This window comes from Marmota marmota, unplaced genomic scaffold (genome assembly GCF_001458135.2).
Source record: "Marmota marmota marmota unplaced genomic scaffold, marMar, whole genome shotgun sequence".
NCBI lineage: Eukaryota > Metazoa > Chordata > Mammalia > Rodentia > Sciuridae > Marmota > Marmota marmota.
In genome coordinates, this window is record NW_026000026.1 from 405,510 (window position 1) to 421,153 (window position 15,644).

General features: G+C 57.4%; 4 protein-coding genes across 9 annotated transcripts in view; 3 read left to right on the top strand and 1 right to left on the bottom strand.

Moving 5' to 3' along the window:
• Window positions 1–15,364, bottom strand: part of Prpf6 (pre-mRNA processing factor 6) — a 64,508-nt gene extending 49,144 nt beyond the window's left edge. The window contains exon 1 of the mRNA XM_048811920.1: window positions 15,297–15,364. Within this exon, the coding sequence (XP_048667877.1) occupies window positions 15,297–15,343 (47 nt within the window). The 5' untranslated portion in view covers window positions 15,344–15,364. The remainder of the gene's footprint in view (window positions 1–15,296) is intronic.
• Samd10 (sterile alpha motif domain containing 10) lies at window positions 1,473–4,288 on the top strand. The gene is made up of 5 exons (XM_015488727.2): window positions 1,473–1,511; window positions 1,655–1,927; window positions 2,015–2,186; window positions 2,658–2,798; window positions 2,942–4,288. The coding sequence occupies exons 1-5, from the start codon at window positions 1,473–1,475 to the stop codon at window positions 2,962–2,964; spliced, it is 648 nt and encodes a 215-aa protein (XP_015344213.1). The 3' UTR covers window positions 2,965–4,288.
• Window positions 5,801–15,399, top strand: Znf512b (zinc finger protein 512B). Of its 5 annotated transcripts, none has more exons than XM_048810581.1 (17): window positions 5,801–6,668; window positions 6,917–7,015; window positions 7,244–7,386; window positions 7,721–7,849; window positions 7,942–8,528; window positions 8,616–8,842; window positions 8,944–9,015; window positions 9,114–9,260; window positions 9,415–9,539; window positions 9,617–9,709; window positions 9,834–9,932; window positions 10,011–10,181; window positions 10,516–10,710; window positions 10,955–11,056; window positions 11,398–11,460; window positions 11,959–12,057; window positions 12,383–15,399. In XM_048810581.1, the coding sequence occupies exons 1-17, from the start codon at window positions 6,545–6,547 to the stop codon at window positions 12,623–12,625; spliced, it is 2,718 nt and encodes a 905-aa protein (XP_048666538.1). In that variant the 5' UTR covers window positions 5,801–6,544; the 3' UTR covers window positions 12,626–15,399. The 5 variants fall into 5 exon arrangements, with proteins under 5 accessions (XP_048666538.1, XP_015333543.1, XP_015333559.2 ...); XM_015478057.2 differs by having other exon boundaries at window positions 5,802–6,632; window positions 6,920–7,015; XM_015478073.2 differs by having other exon boundaries at window positions 5,804–6,668; window positions 6,890–7,015.
• Window positions 15,400–15,530: 131 nt separating this feature from the next.
• Window positions 15,531–15,644, top strand: part of Uckl1 (uridine-cytidine kinase 1 like 1) — a 13,819-nt gene continuing 13,705 nt past the window's right edge. For both annotated transcript variants that reach the window (XM_015478140.2, XM_048810586.1), the window contains exon 1: window positions 15,531–15,620. In XM_015478140.2, the coding sequence (XP_015333626.1) occupies window positions 15,546–15,620 (75 nt within the window). In that variant the 5' untranslated portion in view covers window positions 15,531–15,545. The remainder of the gene's footprint in view (window positions 15,621–15,644) is intronic.

A 15,644-nucleotide genomic window follows, 5' to 3' on the forward strand; every position in this document is an offset into this window, starting at 1 on the left:
CCTGCGGGCTTCCAGCATCGGCAACTACGCGGGGTTGGGGGGGGCGCGACCTGACCTAACGGGGTGCGGTGGCCTTTGTCCTGCGCCGCGGGGGATTGGTTGGCCAACCTCAGGCCTTCGATATCAGGCGCGCCTTTGGCTTGGGGCGGGGGATGACAGGCCAGGGCTTCTGTGTCCATGCTGGAGGCACACTGGGGTCACCCCTTCCTTCCGAATGCATAGAAAACCCTCCCCAGCCCTGGCAGTGGGGTCGACAAGGGGTTGAGATCACAACCTCAGATTTCCTTTTGGAATTGATGTTGGGGCAGGGAGGAACCGATCCTTCGGTACTGCCGGCAGGAAATGGGCGGGGCTCCGCTGGCCGGGCAGGTGCAGTGCCGGCAGAGGCGTTGGACTGGTTCCCCAGAGCTGCTCCTACCCTAGGGCAAAGGCCCTGTGGAAACCTGAGACGACCTGGCCTGCCTCCTGGAAGGTGCAGGTTCAGAATCAATCTTTCCCCATGTACTAGACATCACTTTGGGGCAGTAGCCACACACCCGCTGTCTGACCTTAGACCTCAAATTAAAAGTCACCAAGGGTCCAGTTCAAAATTCCAAAAATGGGGGAGGAAGAAGCTAAGCCTCAGGAGTCTTACCAAGGTTTCAGTAGAATGGGTACACCCATTACTTATATCTCCTTGACACCACCAAACCCTGCCCCAGTGTAGAGGGGATGGCTATCAAGGAAAGAGGATCTCATGCTACACCTTGGGGTGGGCCCTGGGAATCTCATTCTGCCTGCCCACCCAGGGCCTGGATGTGTGCAGAGATTTAGGAGAGCCTGAGCCCACCTTCCTTTCTCCCCTCCCCAAGACACCATTTGCCACATTTATGGAGCCCCTCATGTGCCTTAGGGATCCCACCCCAGGTGGGAGAGGTCCTATCAAGACCAGTCACCCTCCCCAGACTTCTGTCAGCAGTGACCCATTCAGAGCCAGATTCAGAAATTGGTTGGTTACAACCAGAGGTGGTTGTAACAGTAAAACACAGGATGTGTCAAAGTTGGTGTGGGAAGAGGGCTGTGCTGACCAGCCATTTCTGGTGAGCACCTGCCAGTCACACTGTTGTCCTGGTTGGGCCCTGTGGAAGCAGCAGAGCAGGAAAACCTGGGAGTCCCAGTTGCCAGCTTTCCCAGTTCAGGCCTTTTTGACCTTGAGTCATAGTTGGTGAGCTCAGCCAGGCAGGGGACAAGCCTCAAATGCCAGATATGGCCGTATAAACTGGGTGCCTTCAGTGGCGATGGGCAGGCAGGAACCTTAACCAGACTTCTCCACAGAGTGCCTCCAATGACACAGGAGCCAGGCTTTTTCCTCAAAGATATGTCCTGTGTGTATGCTGGTCTAGTGTGACATGTATGAGGCTTGTGTGCATAAGGTCAAGGTGGTCCTGGGATCGCCCCTCACCTGGTTATAGGTCTCAGGCTCCCTGGGAGGCATGTCCTCCAATATAGCAGAACCCATCCTGACTGTCAGTGTGAGGGCTGCAGGCTTGCAAGGGAAGCGGTATTCTCAGCTCTCCATCTTGGGGCTAGGGAGGAGGATCCTTATTTTGCACATATTCTTCTGCCTTTGGGGACTTGATTTGTCCTCCTTGAGAACTGGCTCCTTCTTTGGTAGAGGGGAAATAGGTTAGGCAAGGAAGTGGCTCTTGGGGAAAGAGCCTTTGGTCCTGCTCCTGACCACTCTGACCAGGCACCCCTGCACACAGCCACTGCTCACTTCAGCTTCTGCCGGACTCTCCTGGAGCACACAGTGTCAGCCGAAAGCATCCCCTGCCACCTGCCTCGGACGCCAGGCACCAGCCTCACATGGCATGATTCCCGTAGCCAGAGGGCTTCCAGCAGCAGGCCGATCAAACTCCTGCAGCAGCCTGGCACAGAGACCCCCCAGGTACCCACCCACCTACCCCACCCACCTCAGTCCCTGCCTTCCCTGCTCTGCCACGCTCCTTCTATCTGCCACCCACTTCCCCTACAGGGCCGGCTGTACTCTGACCACTATGGCCTGTACCACACAAGCCCCTCGCTGAGTGGCCTGACGCGGCCTGTGGTCCTCTGGAGCCAGCAGGACGTCTGCAAGTGGCTTAAGAAACACTGTCCCCACAACTACCTCGTCTACGTCGAGGCCTTCTCCCATCATGCCATCACTGGTACGGTGGAGTCTGGACAGGACAGGAGATGGATGCCCAAAGAGCCTCCTTCCCTACCAAGTGCCTACAGTCTGCAGTTGTTTCTCCACCTATCGGTGCTCCTCTGAGGCAACCTTCCCTGGGGTCCTCGGAGTCTCTGTATCTGCACTGTCTTCTGGCATCTTCCACTTGGCCTCCATCTGCTGCTTATCATGATTCTCTCTCTGCCTCTCCCTCTAATTCTCTCTGAATCTTTCTCTGAGACTCCCTGTGCCCTTTCTTTCTTTCTTTTCCTTTCATTCTGTGTCTGTGTGTGTCTTTGTCTTTGGTACTGGGAATTGAGCCCTAAAATGCCCTACCACTGAGCTACATCCCAGCCCTTTTTATTTTTTATTGTGAGACAAAGTCTGGCTAAGTTATCCCGGCTGACCAGGAAGTTGTGATCTGCCTCAGCCTCTGATAGCCTCTGTTGGACCCTCTTCCCTCCCCCAGGCCGAGCTCTTCTGCGGCTAAATGCAGAGAAGCTACAGAGGATGGGGCTGGTGCAGGAGGCCCAGAGGCAAGAGGTGCTGCAACAGGTGCTCCGCCTGCAGGTGCGAGAGGAGGGTCGGAGCCTGCAGCTGCTCAGCCAAGGTCAGTGGGAGGAGCCAGCATGGGGGGGCACTGAGAGTTGAGGTAAGTGGCTTGACTGCAGGAGGGTGCTTGGGAGCCCTAGTACGGGCCATCGTGGGATGTGGCAGGGACCTGCCTCTCCCTTACTTCCATGCATCCTACAGCTTCCTTTGGAAACCTATCCTAGCTGCTGCCAAGGCTTGAACCAGACCCCAGCACTGTGACCAGAGCCTACGGCCAAGGACGAGGACAAGCTGGCCCCACAGACCCTCTCGAACCCCACAGGATACCGTGGTGGCCAAGTCCAGCCTAGTGGACAGATCTCCACCTTCAAGCACCTGTGGTTGGGCAGCCAGGCCATGGCCTGGGCTGCTTATCTGTGACCCCTCCTCCTGGGACATGAGCCCACTCCCTGGCACTGCTGGCAACATGTGGGGCAGCTGCCTGGAGCCAGAGTGGGGTTCAAATGACCCCAAGACTCCCAGGGAGTCTTTTATTTATGTTCCCTTTACTGTGTGACTGTCCCCCTTTGCCTGAGTCTTGCATCTCTGCTCACTTGTCCAGTTCCATATCCTCACAGCATTGCCAGGCCAGCCACACTGTGGGACAAACTGCCTTGGCTCCCTTTGACTTGTGTTTCTCCCTGCCCCTGCCAGAACCCAGCAGGCAACCTATGTCCAGAGTAACAGTCATCAGCATGGCCAGGCAGGGACCCATGCAGAGCACCTCGCTAATTCTATCGCCACCCTGGCCAAACCTGTATCTATTTATGAGCACTGAGTCTCAGAGGCCCTGGTTGCCTCAGCCCCAAAGACAGAGCACAGAACAGTGAGGACAGCAGCCCTGTGCAAGCAACTCCTCGCCCTGAGCCTGCTGGAGTCAGTGTGCTCTGGGCCCACTTTTGGGAAAGTCTGGTATTAAGCATCGCCTCTGTGTATTTGCACTTAAGAGAACATCTTCAAGAAACCATCGCACTTGCTGCTTTCCCAAGGAAACCTGGATTCATAGGAGAGACTGTCCTGAGGGCTGTGCTCCACCTCTGCTGCCAGACGCCTAAGCAACCCTTCCCTGGGTAGTCTGGGGCTGGTGCTGCCCGGCAGAGGGACAGTGAGGGCAGCCCACAACCTCTTGCTCCTCTGCCCCTTCCCACAACCACGGGGACTCTGAAAATCTCAGGGACAGTTGAGGCTAAGCCTCCAGTCCTCTCTCTGTGACCTGAGCTGGCCTCAGGACTCAGGATTGGTCACTGCAGGTCCTGAGTGAATTTGGGCAACTGGCCTGGTGCCTCCCATCCCATGTGTCTGCACCCACAGGGAGCCTCCTTGTCATGTCTGGCTGCCCTGAGTATCCCCCCAAACCTTGTGCTATCAGTCTTCAGCCAGAAGGCCCATCTCTGCCTTTTCCCGTCCTGTCTTGCCCACCCTATGCTCCTGTATTGTCTTCCTTGTTTTTCATTCACTTTTTTTATATTCTAACAAAAAATCAGAAATAAACCTGTTCTCAAGTGCCAACAGTACTAGGTCTGGGAGGAAGGGGTGTCCAGCCCAACAGCCTGGCTCTGGTACCACCAGGGGGCAGTGGTATCCCTTCCTGGAGGGGCTGCTGGTCAACCCCAGGGCACCTGGGACAAGAGGCATCAGGTAGGCACTCTTGATGAATGGCACCCAGTGATGGACACAAGGCTCCTGACATGCTCAGAGCAACAGCCCAGATATGTGGTGTGTGAGGTTCCTGTAACAAAGAAGCATCCACTGGGTGAATTCAAAAAGAAAACTTTGATTCAGAGTCTAGGGGTTACACAGTGGTAGAGTGTGTGCTTAGCATGCTCAAGGCCTTGTGTTGGATCAGAAGGGAGAAAGGGATTCAGTTCTGAAGACTAAATCATATTCCCTTTGTGAGTGCAGAAGGGCACCTTTCCTTGCTCTTCCAGCCTCTGGTTGCTATCTGGGATTATAGGAATCAAGGACACACCACTCCCATCTGTTTCTGTGGTCATATCACCTTTCTTCTGTCTCTGAAATCTCCCTGTCTCCTTCTTGTAAGGATGATTGGATTGGGGCCCAGCTGGGTAACCCAGGTTGACTTCATCTCAGGATCCTTACTCATATCCATAAAGACCCATATTCCAAATAAGGAATGTTCACTCACACATTCAACACTCTGACACGATCATCTGTAGGGACTCACCACCCAACCCTCTACACAGGGCAGTACCCTGACAAGCAGCACATATACTGTGGCACCCACTCATCAACCAGATACATAGCAGGAACAGGAACACAGATGTAACCCACAAATGCAATGACATAGCCAGACATGCACTGTGTGCTCCAACACACAAACACACTGTGTATTTGGCCAGACACAGTGATATGCACAGAGATATTTAACAACACCCCCACATACATACAATTACCCAAACATACAAGTACTCTTGCATAACAATGACCCCCTAACGTACAGAAACAAGAGAGCACAGCCCCAATACAAACCAAATTATATAACACCCCAACATCTAGATACACATGAAAAACTGTTGGTCCTCACATCCTGCATGCAGGTACTCACACATGAACATGCCACAGCCTGGACAACATGCTAAGATTCAGATACATACCTACCATGCATCTGACATCAAGGTGCCTGGATACTGAAACTGACACTCAGATATAGCACTGATCTTGCCTGGCACAGAACTCACAGATATGCCATGACAGTGATTTTCAAGATGGATGCTTCCTGACACATTTGATCACTTGGACACACCTGTGAACGCTGACACATCCCATTTGTACAGGGGAGCTGACAGCCTTGTACACACCTCAAGAAACACACACTGACCCCTCCCAGCATNCGGCCAGGCCCCCAGCGCTGGCTCCCGCCCGGGTTTAGAAAGACTGGAAGGGAGGCCGCCTGCAGCCAGGCCTCGGGTCGGAGGGATGACTCATGCCGCTGTCTTCCTTTGAAATTTCAAAGTGAGGACTCCCTGAGAAGTTTGTTGACTGACCTCACACCCTCCCTCCCCCCAGGCCCAGGACCCAGGCTGCCATCACCCTTGGCAGTGGGCAGTGACTGTCCTGACCTCCGACCTCAGCCCTCCCAGACACAGCAGCCCCTTCCCATGCCCTCTGATCTGAATTGATCAGAAATTGTTGGAGAAGGGCTCCCCTGCTCACACCTTGCCCCCTGGTACCGCCCACTTCTGTGGCTCAGGTGTCTCTGTGGGAGGACCTGACAGGGCCTGGTGACTCCTGGAACAGGCCCCTGGAAGCCCAGCCTTGGACAACAGGGTTCTCCCTGGCAAGTGTCTTGGTGGGCTCTGGAGCCTGGGCCTCTGCTGCTAATGCTGGCCTTGTTTAACTGAAGTGGGCTGAGGTCTGTTGAGCAGGGAGAGCAGAGGTCAGCTAGACAGTGGTCAGTGACTCAGGGGCTGAACAGGAACCCTGCATCAAGGCTGAGAAGGGGGCCAGACATGATGGTCAGGAAACCCAGGGACCAGAAGGAGATGCCAGTGGCCCTCAGTCTGCCCACCAGAGAGAGGTTGCTTGTGGTTAAGGAGGGCCCTGGCGTCCCTTGGCACTCACCTAGACTATTTTGTATATCTGGGGAGAAGGATCTAGGGTGCCCACCTGGGTAGGTTGGCTTTGCATGGGGTGTGAGTGGGCAGGGGTGAGGACCCCGAAGGGAAAGATACCCTCAAGGTGCTGGGGCTTGGCAGCCTGTGAGCCAGCAGCTGTTGCTGGTGCCATAAATGACCCTTAGGAGGGATGTGGTCAGCCTCCTTCCTCCTGCACAGGCCACCTCTCCTGGGGACACGCCCTGCCCGATGCCTGATCCTCAGCACACTTTGGGACTGTGAGTCTGATATTGAGAGGGATCCTGTCCAAACTGGTGAGGGTCTCCACACAGTTTGTGCCTTCTGGGTTGTCTGGGGAGAACTTGTGCAGCCCCTCCCCTGAGTCAGAAGCCCTATTACTTGTTTCTGTGTGATAAATCAGGAGGGCAAGCTTCCTGGCCAGAGTGAGCCTATTGGTGGGTAGGCTTCAGGGCAACCCCTCTGTAAGTTCTGAATTGGGCTCATTGGACCTCAGGTCTGTGTACTTGCCCTGCAGAAATGACTGATCCCTTCTGTGTTGGAGGAGGCCGCCGGCTCCAGGGGTCCAGCAGAAGTGGACCTGGGAAGGGTGGCAGCCGGAAGGAGGTCCGACTTCCCATGCTACAGGACTCAGCAAAGCTGGGTGAGGAGCCAGGGCCAAAATCACTTCCAGAGGGTCACTCTCTGAGTACCCAAGGGCGTTCTGGGGTAGAGGCTGTTTTGGACATAATTTGTGCCTGGGTTCTTGTCCTAGGCTGGCAGGGCCCCTGCCCCAAGCCTTGGCATTGGTGAACCCAGGCTCATTGCACATCTGCCCCCCTTGTGCCAGCCACAGTGCAGTCCCTGAACCTTACTGCCCCATATGCTACAGGGATGCCTGTGGTCCACAGTGGACAGACAGTATCTGGCCAGGCTCCTCTCTGCTTTGACCCAGGAAGTCCAGCCAGCGACCGGACAGAGGGGAAGAAAAAGGGGCGGCCCAAGGCCGAGAACCAGGCCCTGCGAGACATTCCTGTGAGTTACCTGAGGCAGGGGTGGGGCTCATGATGGGTCTGCCTGTAGAGGTCACTGACCTACACTAATCTCCCCTCTGCACCTCCCCTGTCAGCTCTGAGTTTCAGGATGTAGGCTGAGGCCCTTACCTCTGATAGCTGTGAGGGCCCAATGAGCCATGCTAGTAGCCCCAGCACAGATCTGGAGCTGGGCTTGAATTCTTGTTGCAGTCTGGAGGTTGAGGGGTTGTGCTGCCTCTGTGCCCTGTAGCCTGGGGAGGGTTCTGAGTCTGGGGCTTGGAGGGCTGAGGCCTAGGTGGATGAGAAGCAGCAGTCCAGCCATTCTCTACGCTCAGCTCTCACTCATGAACCAGTGGAAAGATGAATTCAAAGCTCACTCCAGGGTGAAGTGTCCCAACTCAGGGTGCTGGCTGGAATTTCCCAGCATCTACGGACTCAAGTACCATTACCAGCGCTGCCAAGGGGTAAGGGGCTATGGGTCAGGGAGGAGGTGGCCTAGGGGTGTGCCTGGGCAGAGGTCCCGGGGCCCCATCCCACACCTGCCCTCCCTGCCCAGGGCGCCATCTCAGATAGGCTGGCTTTCCCTTGCCCCTTCTGCGAGGCTGCATTCACCTCAAAGACCCAGCTGGAGAAACACCGGATTTGGAATCACATGGACCGTCCCCTGCCAGCCCCCAAGCCTGGCCCAGTCAGCCGACCAGTCTCCATCAGCCGGCCTGTTGGGGTCAGCAAGCCCATTGGAGTGAGCAAGCCTGTCACTATGGGCAAGCCTGTGGGAGTCAGCAGACCCATTGGCATCAGCAAGCCAGTCACAGTCAGCAGACCCGTGCCAGTCACTAGGCCCATGCCGGTCACCAAGCCTGTCACGGTCAGCAGGCCTATGCCAGTCACCAAGGCCATGCCAGTCACTAGGCCTGTGCCAGTCACCAAGCCTATCCCAGTCACCAAGTTGGTAACAATTACAAAACCTGTGCCGGTCAGCAAGCCAGTGCCAGTCAGCAGGCCCGTTGTGGTCAGCAAGCCAGTGCCGGTCAGCAGGCCCATTGCCATCAGCAGACATACACCAACCTGCAAAATGGTGCTGCTGACCAAGTCTGAGAACAAAGCACCTCGTGCTGCTGGGAAGAGCAGCAGTAAGAAAAGGTACAGGAGCTCACACCTAAGTATCCTTATGCATACCTAGGGTCCAGGCCACGGCTGGCCACCTGGCCTCACCTACCTCCTCTGCAGGGCCGCAGACAGCCTGGACATCTGCCCTATCCCACCAAAGCAGTCCAGGCCAGAGAATGGGGAGTTCAGCCCATCTACCACGGACCAGAGCTTGGCCTTACAGCTGAGTACAGATCCCAGCAGTAGTTCCCTGCTGCTGGGTGGGAGACCCTCAGTGGGCAGGGAGGCAGTGCGGCCTGCAGGCCCTATGTCCCCACCTGAGGAGGACCCCGAGCGCACAAAGCATAGTAAGATGAGAGCCCTGAGGAAAGTTGGGAGGTAGGTGGGGCTCTGGCTCCAGATGGTCATTTGACAGATGTTGATCCTTGTTTTCTCTCCCTCGAGTCAGGAAGGAAACAGAAAACACCCAAGAAATTCACAGGGGAGCAACCGTCCATCTCAGGGACCTTTGGACTCAAAGGTGAGACCCCACCTGCAGGGCACCTCTGAGATTGGGTGCCTCCACACCTGTGCCTGCACCTAGCCCACACTTCCCTGCCCACTTATCTGTGCACACAGGCCTGGCCAAAGCCGAGGATAAGGCTCGAGTTCACCGCTCCAAGAAGCAGGAGGGGCTGGGTCCTGAGGATGTGCGGAAGAAGGTGCAGGCCACCCCTGTCATTGTCAGCAAGGAGGCACCAACTCCTGTGACCCACTCAGCCCCAGGTGGGGCTGCCGGCCAGGGCCCAGGGCAGGTCTCAACTGTGGGGTGGATTCCATGGTTCAGGCACAGGGGCTGATTGTGGAGCCTGGGTGCTACGGCTACCCCTGGCATCCAGGAGCCTCCACAAACCTCTGAGGCCCCAGTCCTGCCCCACAGGTGGTCCTGAGGAGCAGTGGCAGAGAGCTATCCATGAACGGGGGGAGGCCATCTGCCCTACCTGCAATGTGGTCACCCGGAAGACCCTTGTGGGGCTCAAGAAACACATGGAGGTGTGTCAGAAGGTAGGTTGCCTGGGAGACCCTGGGAGTGGGGATTCCTTAGCCATGGCCAGCTTCTTATTGCCAGGCTGTGTCTGTAGCTGCAGGATGCACTCAAGTGCCAGCACTGCCGGAAGCAATTCAAATCCAAGGCTGGTCTCAACTACCACACCATGGCCGAGCACAGTGCCAAGGTATGCTGCCAGGACCCCAGGGCCTGTCTCACCCTGACCACTGACAACTAACCCCACCCTGCTGCTCCCCCTTGCCTGACCTTGGACCCAGGGGTCCCAACACCTGAGCTCACCCTGTTCTCAGCCTGCTGCTGCTGAGGCTTCCGAGGGCGGGGAGCAGGAGGAACGAGAGCGGCTGCGCAAGGTGCTGAAGCAGATGGGGCGGCTGCGCTGCCCCCAGGAGGTCAGTGTGGGGAGCCTGTGTGCACATGGGACTTGGAGCCTCTCTGGCTGCCTGCTGACCACTGGCCTGGATCCCCAGGGCTGCGGGGCTGCCTTCTCCAGCCTCATGGGCTATCAGTACCACCAGCGGCGCTGTGGGAAACCGCCTTGTGAGGTAGACAGCCCTTCCTTCCCCTGCGCCCACTGCGGCAAGACTTATCGCTCCAAGGCTGGTCATGACTACCATGTGCGATCAGAGCACTCGGCCCCGGTGAGTGGCCTGTGGTCTTCATGCTCCCGTGGCTCTCCAGTGGCCTGTGCTGTAACACAGTACTCCTTCCTGCCACCTGGTGGGTGTGCTCCCCACTCTCCTTGTAAGTCACTTACATCCCAGCGGATTGGAGGGTGGGCACCAGGAACTCCTGTGTCCCATCTTCCTTGGGATGCCTATTTTATCCCTGTCCCCCACACACTTGTATGCACCCTGGGTCCCTGTGTCTTCAGGGGCCACATGTGGCCCACATCTCATGCTGACTCTGACCTGCCATCTCTGGCTGTCCTGCTTCTGCGGCTTATCCTGGCTACCACGTGACCCTGCTCTCCAGCCTCCCGAGGAGCCCATGGAAAAGACCCCTGAGGCTGAGGACTTGCTGGGTGTGGAGCGGACCCCAAGTGGTCGCATCCGCCGCACCTCGGCCCAGGTGGCCGTGTTCCACCTGCAGGAGATTGCAGAGGATGAGCTGGCACGGGACTGGACCAAGCGACGCATGAAGGATGATCTTGTGCCTGAGACTGCACGGGTGAGCTGCCTACCCACATGTGGATGGGGTATGGGCCTTCTTCCCTGAGATCTTCCCCAAGCCCCTGGCCTCCTTGTCTCTGGGCAGGACATGCCTCAATCCAGAGTCCCTGGTGACAGCCATGCCCCTGTCTACTGATCCCTACTCTGGAAGGGACATTGAGTTGCTGCTGAGGCATACATACAGTCTCAGAGCCTGGGTGCCTCTGGGCCTGGACTCACCTGCACTGTACCTGGCTTTACAGCTCAACTACACGCGGCCAGGCCTCCCCACACTCAACCCCCAGCTACTGGAGGCATGGAAGAATGAAGTCAAAGCAAATGGCCACGTAAACTGCCCTAACGATGTGAGCGGGGCGGGCTGAGTGGGTGGGCATGGGAGGTCCAAGACAGGGCAGGTGTGGCCTTCAGGGAGTGGCAGAGGCTGAGACCGAGATCTTTTAGGAGGCAGCCCTCAAAATGACCAGCCTTGCTTCTGATTCTGAGCTCCCACAGGATTCTCACTTAAGACCCCATTAGCAGAGGGGCCTCAGGCCCTACATGCCCAGCCTAAACCCCAGGACTCTTGGAGTCAGGTCCTTCCACATGCCCCAGAGAGAGGCTCCGAGCTCCCTGAGGCCGAGGCAGGTGCACCTTTGTGTGGGAGACTCCCCACCGGCCTCCCCCCCATGGCTGTCTCCCACTGCAGTGCTGTGAAGCCATCTACTCCAGTGTGTCTGGTCTCAAGGCCCATCTGGCCAGCTGCAGCAAGGTCAGTCCTGGGGGCTCCCTGTGGCCCAGAGGGTGCTCAGCATTCCCACCTTTCTCCTGCCAGGGGTCCCTCCACATTAGTGTGAGAACCTTCCCTGCTCCCATTGCATGAGCCCAGAGACAGGCTGATATAGACAGTTGGCTCAGAACCCCTCCCTGCCTCTACCCCAGCCATAGGACTGTCAGTCCCCAGCCTTGTCCTCAGCTCCTTGTCTATGTGGGTATGTGTGGGAGGTCAACCTGACCTGGGCACACTATCTTGGGAAAGGACCCTCAGCAAAGGTTTGTGACCCTTCCCCAAGACACCTGCTCTTCCCATCCTCAACTCCCCGGTAGCAGGAGCCAGTTAATGGTCCTGCTGCAGGGTACCCTTACAGGTTCCTGAAACAGCTGCAGATTCGCCAGCTGTCCCTGCCCCTTTAGTGGTGAGATAAGGGCTTGAGCCAGGTATGGGCTTTGGGCCCTTAAGAGCCAGGGACTGCACTGCCTTGCTTTACAGGGGGACCACCTGGTAGGGAAGTACCGCTGTCTGCTGTGTCCCAAAGAGTTCAGCTCTGAAAGTGGCGTCAAGTACCATATCCTCAAGACCCATGCAGAGGTGCGGGAGCAACCACTGGGCCAGAGCTGGGGGAGGCCCAGTAAGGGTAGGGCCAGAGCTGGGTGGTGGAAATGGGATGGCCTAGGAGTGTCTATTTAAGCAAGTGGCCAGCATTGAGAAGTCTGGCAGTTTCTCCTCATAGGGGTATCCAACTCCCCCAGAAAAGCTGAGAAGCTGGGTCCTACCGGGCAGCCTGAGCAGGAGCTGCTTGTGGGTGGGAACCCTGCCCTCAGCCCTCACTGCAGCTGCCTACCTGGCCCGAGGGTGACTGGGTCTACAGTGTGGGCAGGGTCCCAGGTCTTCGTTGGGGCTTTTCTCTCCCCAGAACTGGTTCCGGACCTCAGCAGACCCACCTCCCAAACACAGGAGCCAGGGTCCCTTGATATCCAGGAAAGAGAAACGAAGTCTGGCAGGAGGAAAGAAACGGGGCCGCAAGCCTAAGGAGCGGCCTCCTGAGGAGCCCATGCCCAAGCTCCTCCACCGCCGGGACGACTGGCCCTTGGGAGGCAGGGACAAGGGGTCTCGGGGCTCCACTGGGCGGAAGGTGGGAGCCAGCAAGGCACCCTAAAAGTGAACCCCACACTGGCTGCCAAGCCCCACTCTGTTCAGGGTGGGGGAGCCACTCTGGACCTCCTGTCCTCCATCCTCACCCCCATCCATCTGTCCAGTGGAGGTGGTGAGCCATTCTCTCCTCCCCGAAGGTGGCCCTTCCCTTGTTCAGGGCACACCTGGGTGGAGCTCCACAAGGGGTGCCAGGGGCAGCAGCAGAAGTACAAAGGGTGGGGCAGCCTCCCTGTGAGGACGCTCAGGGGCCTGGCAGCATCTGGGGCTTTGGCACCAAGGGGCTGCAGTGCACAGCAGTCAGATGTTCTTTGGCCCCTGTCTCTGCTTCCTCAGATCCAGCTGGGTCCCCACCCTGGCTCCCATGACTGGGGCATCCCTGGTGATCTGTGGCTGTGGGCCAACGAGAGCACCTGGGCATCCCTGGCTGCCACCACCTGGGCCTTGCCTCCACCCAACACTGGAACTCCAGTACCCCAGCTACCTCCCAGGACAGACCCCGTCCAGCCACTGCCATGCTGACCTGACAGCCACCTGCCCACCCTCATCCACCCTCCAGTTCCTCTGCTTCTGTTTTCTACCTCTCTGGGCCTGGCCCCATCCTCTGTCTGTCATTCCTGCTGCATTTCAGGCCCCAAACCACTGGTCCTTGTCCTCAAGTTGGAGGGACAGCTTCCTGTCTGCTCTGCCCAGACATGTGGAGGACCAGAGGCTTGTGTGCTCTGCTTCCTGCCTCCAGCCTCTGTCACTTCAAGCCAAGGTCACAGCCTGAGGGGGCTAGGGGCTTCTGGGTTCAGGGCCAGGTGGAAAGGGCCCAGCTCCGAAGGTGAGCCCCATGGAGAATATCCTCTGCCAGGTGGGGTCAGCCCAGAGGCAGAGCTCCTATAGAAACCCTCCTCCCCTTTACCTGTTCCTGTACATCTGGTGGCATTGGATACAGGAACCAAAGGCCAGTGGGAGAGGGGGGCTTGGACTAGGTGGCAGCTCTAGGGCTGTGAGGAATCTGAAGATGGCAGGATCTGCAGGTAGGGCAGGGGTCAGTCAGGAGTCCTAGGGCACCTGGAGCGGGGAGCCCCACTTGCAGCCTCTGTGTAGGGAGGAAGATGCTCAGAGACATATGGATGGAGGCTGTTTACCAGTGGGGGCAGGGAGGGCTGAGGGCATACCCTCGCTGATCCTGGACGATGTGAATTTTGATATTTGCCTGTGTGCGTGTCTCCTGGGTGTAGTGGATGCCAGTCTTGTTGCTGTGACAAGTAACAACCTTTTTTTAAATTCTGTTTTTTATACAAAAATTCACAACAATCTGACATTTTGGTGCTAAGGGTTTCCTGGTGCCGAAGGTGGGGCTGGGTTGGCCCAGGGCCGTGCTGTGGCTCCTCTGCTGCTCAGGGGACAGGGAGGAGGGTTTCCAGCTGGGTTGTCCTACCCTGCAGTAGAGAGACCAGTTCCATGGGGCTTTGGGGATGGGAAAACTGACTGGGCAGGCCTGGCCTGATGTGTTGGGAGGGGTGGAGAGAATAGACTCCCCCAGCCTCACACACCTGGACCTGGTCTGAGGATGGTGGCCTAGGTGGAGATGAGTGTGGGCAAGGATCAGAGGAGAATCTGGGACTCTGGGGCAGTGTGCTTTCCAGGGCACCTGAGTGCACCCATGGAGGGCCAAGTGCGCTTGGCCCTGTTTCCATGGTGGAGGAGGTTGGGCTCCAGCAGGGTGTGGCCTCCTGCCCAGCCTCTCAGGTATTTGGCACTTGGGGGGGAAGGAGGCCAGGCTCTTTTTTTGGGGGGGGGTTGAGTTTCCAGGACACCCCTGAAGTCCACAGGTGGGCCTGGGTGACAATGTTTAGCACTTTAAGCCCTGTGTCTTGAAATGAACAAGTGGGCTGCTGCTGGAGTAGCTACTGGTTGGGAGCCTGCCCTCCCTCCCTCCTTTCCTTGCCTCTCATCCACCCACACTAACTAGAGAGGGGCAGTGGCAAGCTGGTCTGCAAAGCCTTCCTCCAAAGGGTGTAGGGCCCTGGGCCGGGTGCATCAGGGTCTGCCCACTTCCCACTCTGGCTCACACATGACAAAGTGACCACTGGCCTCCACAGCAGCCTCAGTGGGAGGAATCAGAATGGCAGACCCCAGGGTGTGGTAAACATGGAGCTTGGTGGACCAAGCCCTGGGTCCTTGGCAAAATGTGAGTTAGGGTCTCTGCAGATCTACCTCTGGTTCAGTGCACGCCCTTTCCTGAGAACAGGAAGATGCCCCAGGAGCTGACACTTCCCACAGAAATAGGATGCACTTTACTCAATTCTTTGCAGGCAGACGGGGGTGCATCCTGAGTGGCTGGAGCCTTTCTGTCCCTCTGGTGGTTCTGAGGGAGGCCCTGGAAGGGGAGGGCTTTCCTTGTAAGCCCCTGCCGGCTAGACTCTACTAGCTTGCCCTGGAAGTCTAGGGTTCAGGAGGGCCGTGGGTCACCCTTCTGCCTGGTGGCCATGCGTCGTAAACTTCGGGTTTCTTGGTTTGGTTTTTAATGAGGTTCTCAGCACACAAGTGCATTTCGAAAGACAGGTTCCAGCTATCACTTGTAACCATATATATACATATATATATTCTATCTACAAAATGTTTATTTGCAAGATGTTTTGACGGTGAGCTCGGGCCCTGACCGCCTTGTGACCATCTGTCCCCAACCTCGTCCCTGCCCCGTCCCCTGGCGAGTGGCGCGGGGACGCGCCATCAACTGTATGTATTAAAAATGACTGTATCAAATAAATGTTTATTGATTTTTTTCCAGGGCTTTTGTGTGGATGAGTTTGTGCCGAGACGCGGTCCTCTCCCGTGCGCGCGCGCTCAGAGACGCGCGGCCTTGTGGGGCTCGTAGTCCGCCCTCACTGGCTCCGGGGCACGCGCTGCCGGCCACCGCCAAGTCTCCGGGCGCCATGGCTGCGCCACCGGCCTCCGCGGACGCCGCCCCCTCGTCCCCGCCGCCTCCTGCGGCCCCGGACGCGCCCGGAGCCTGCGCGGGAGGACAGAGCGAG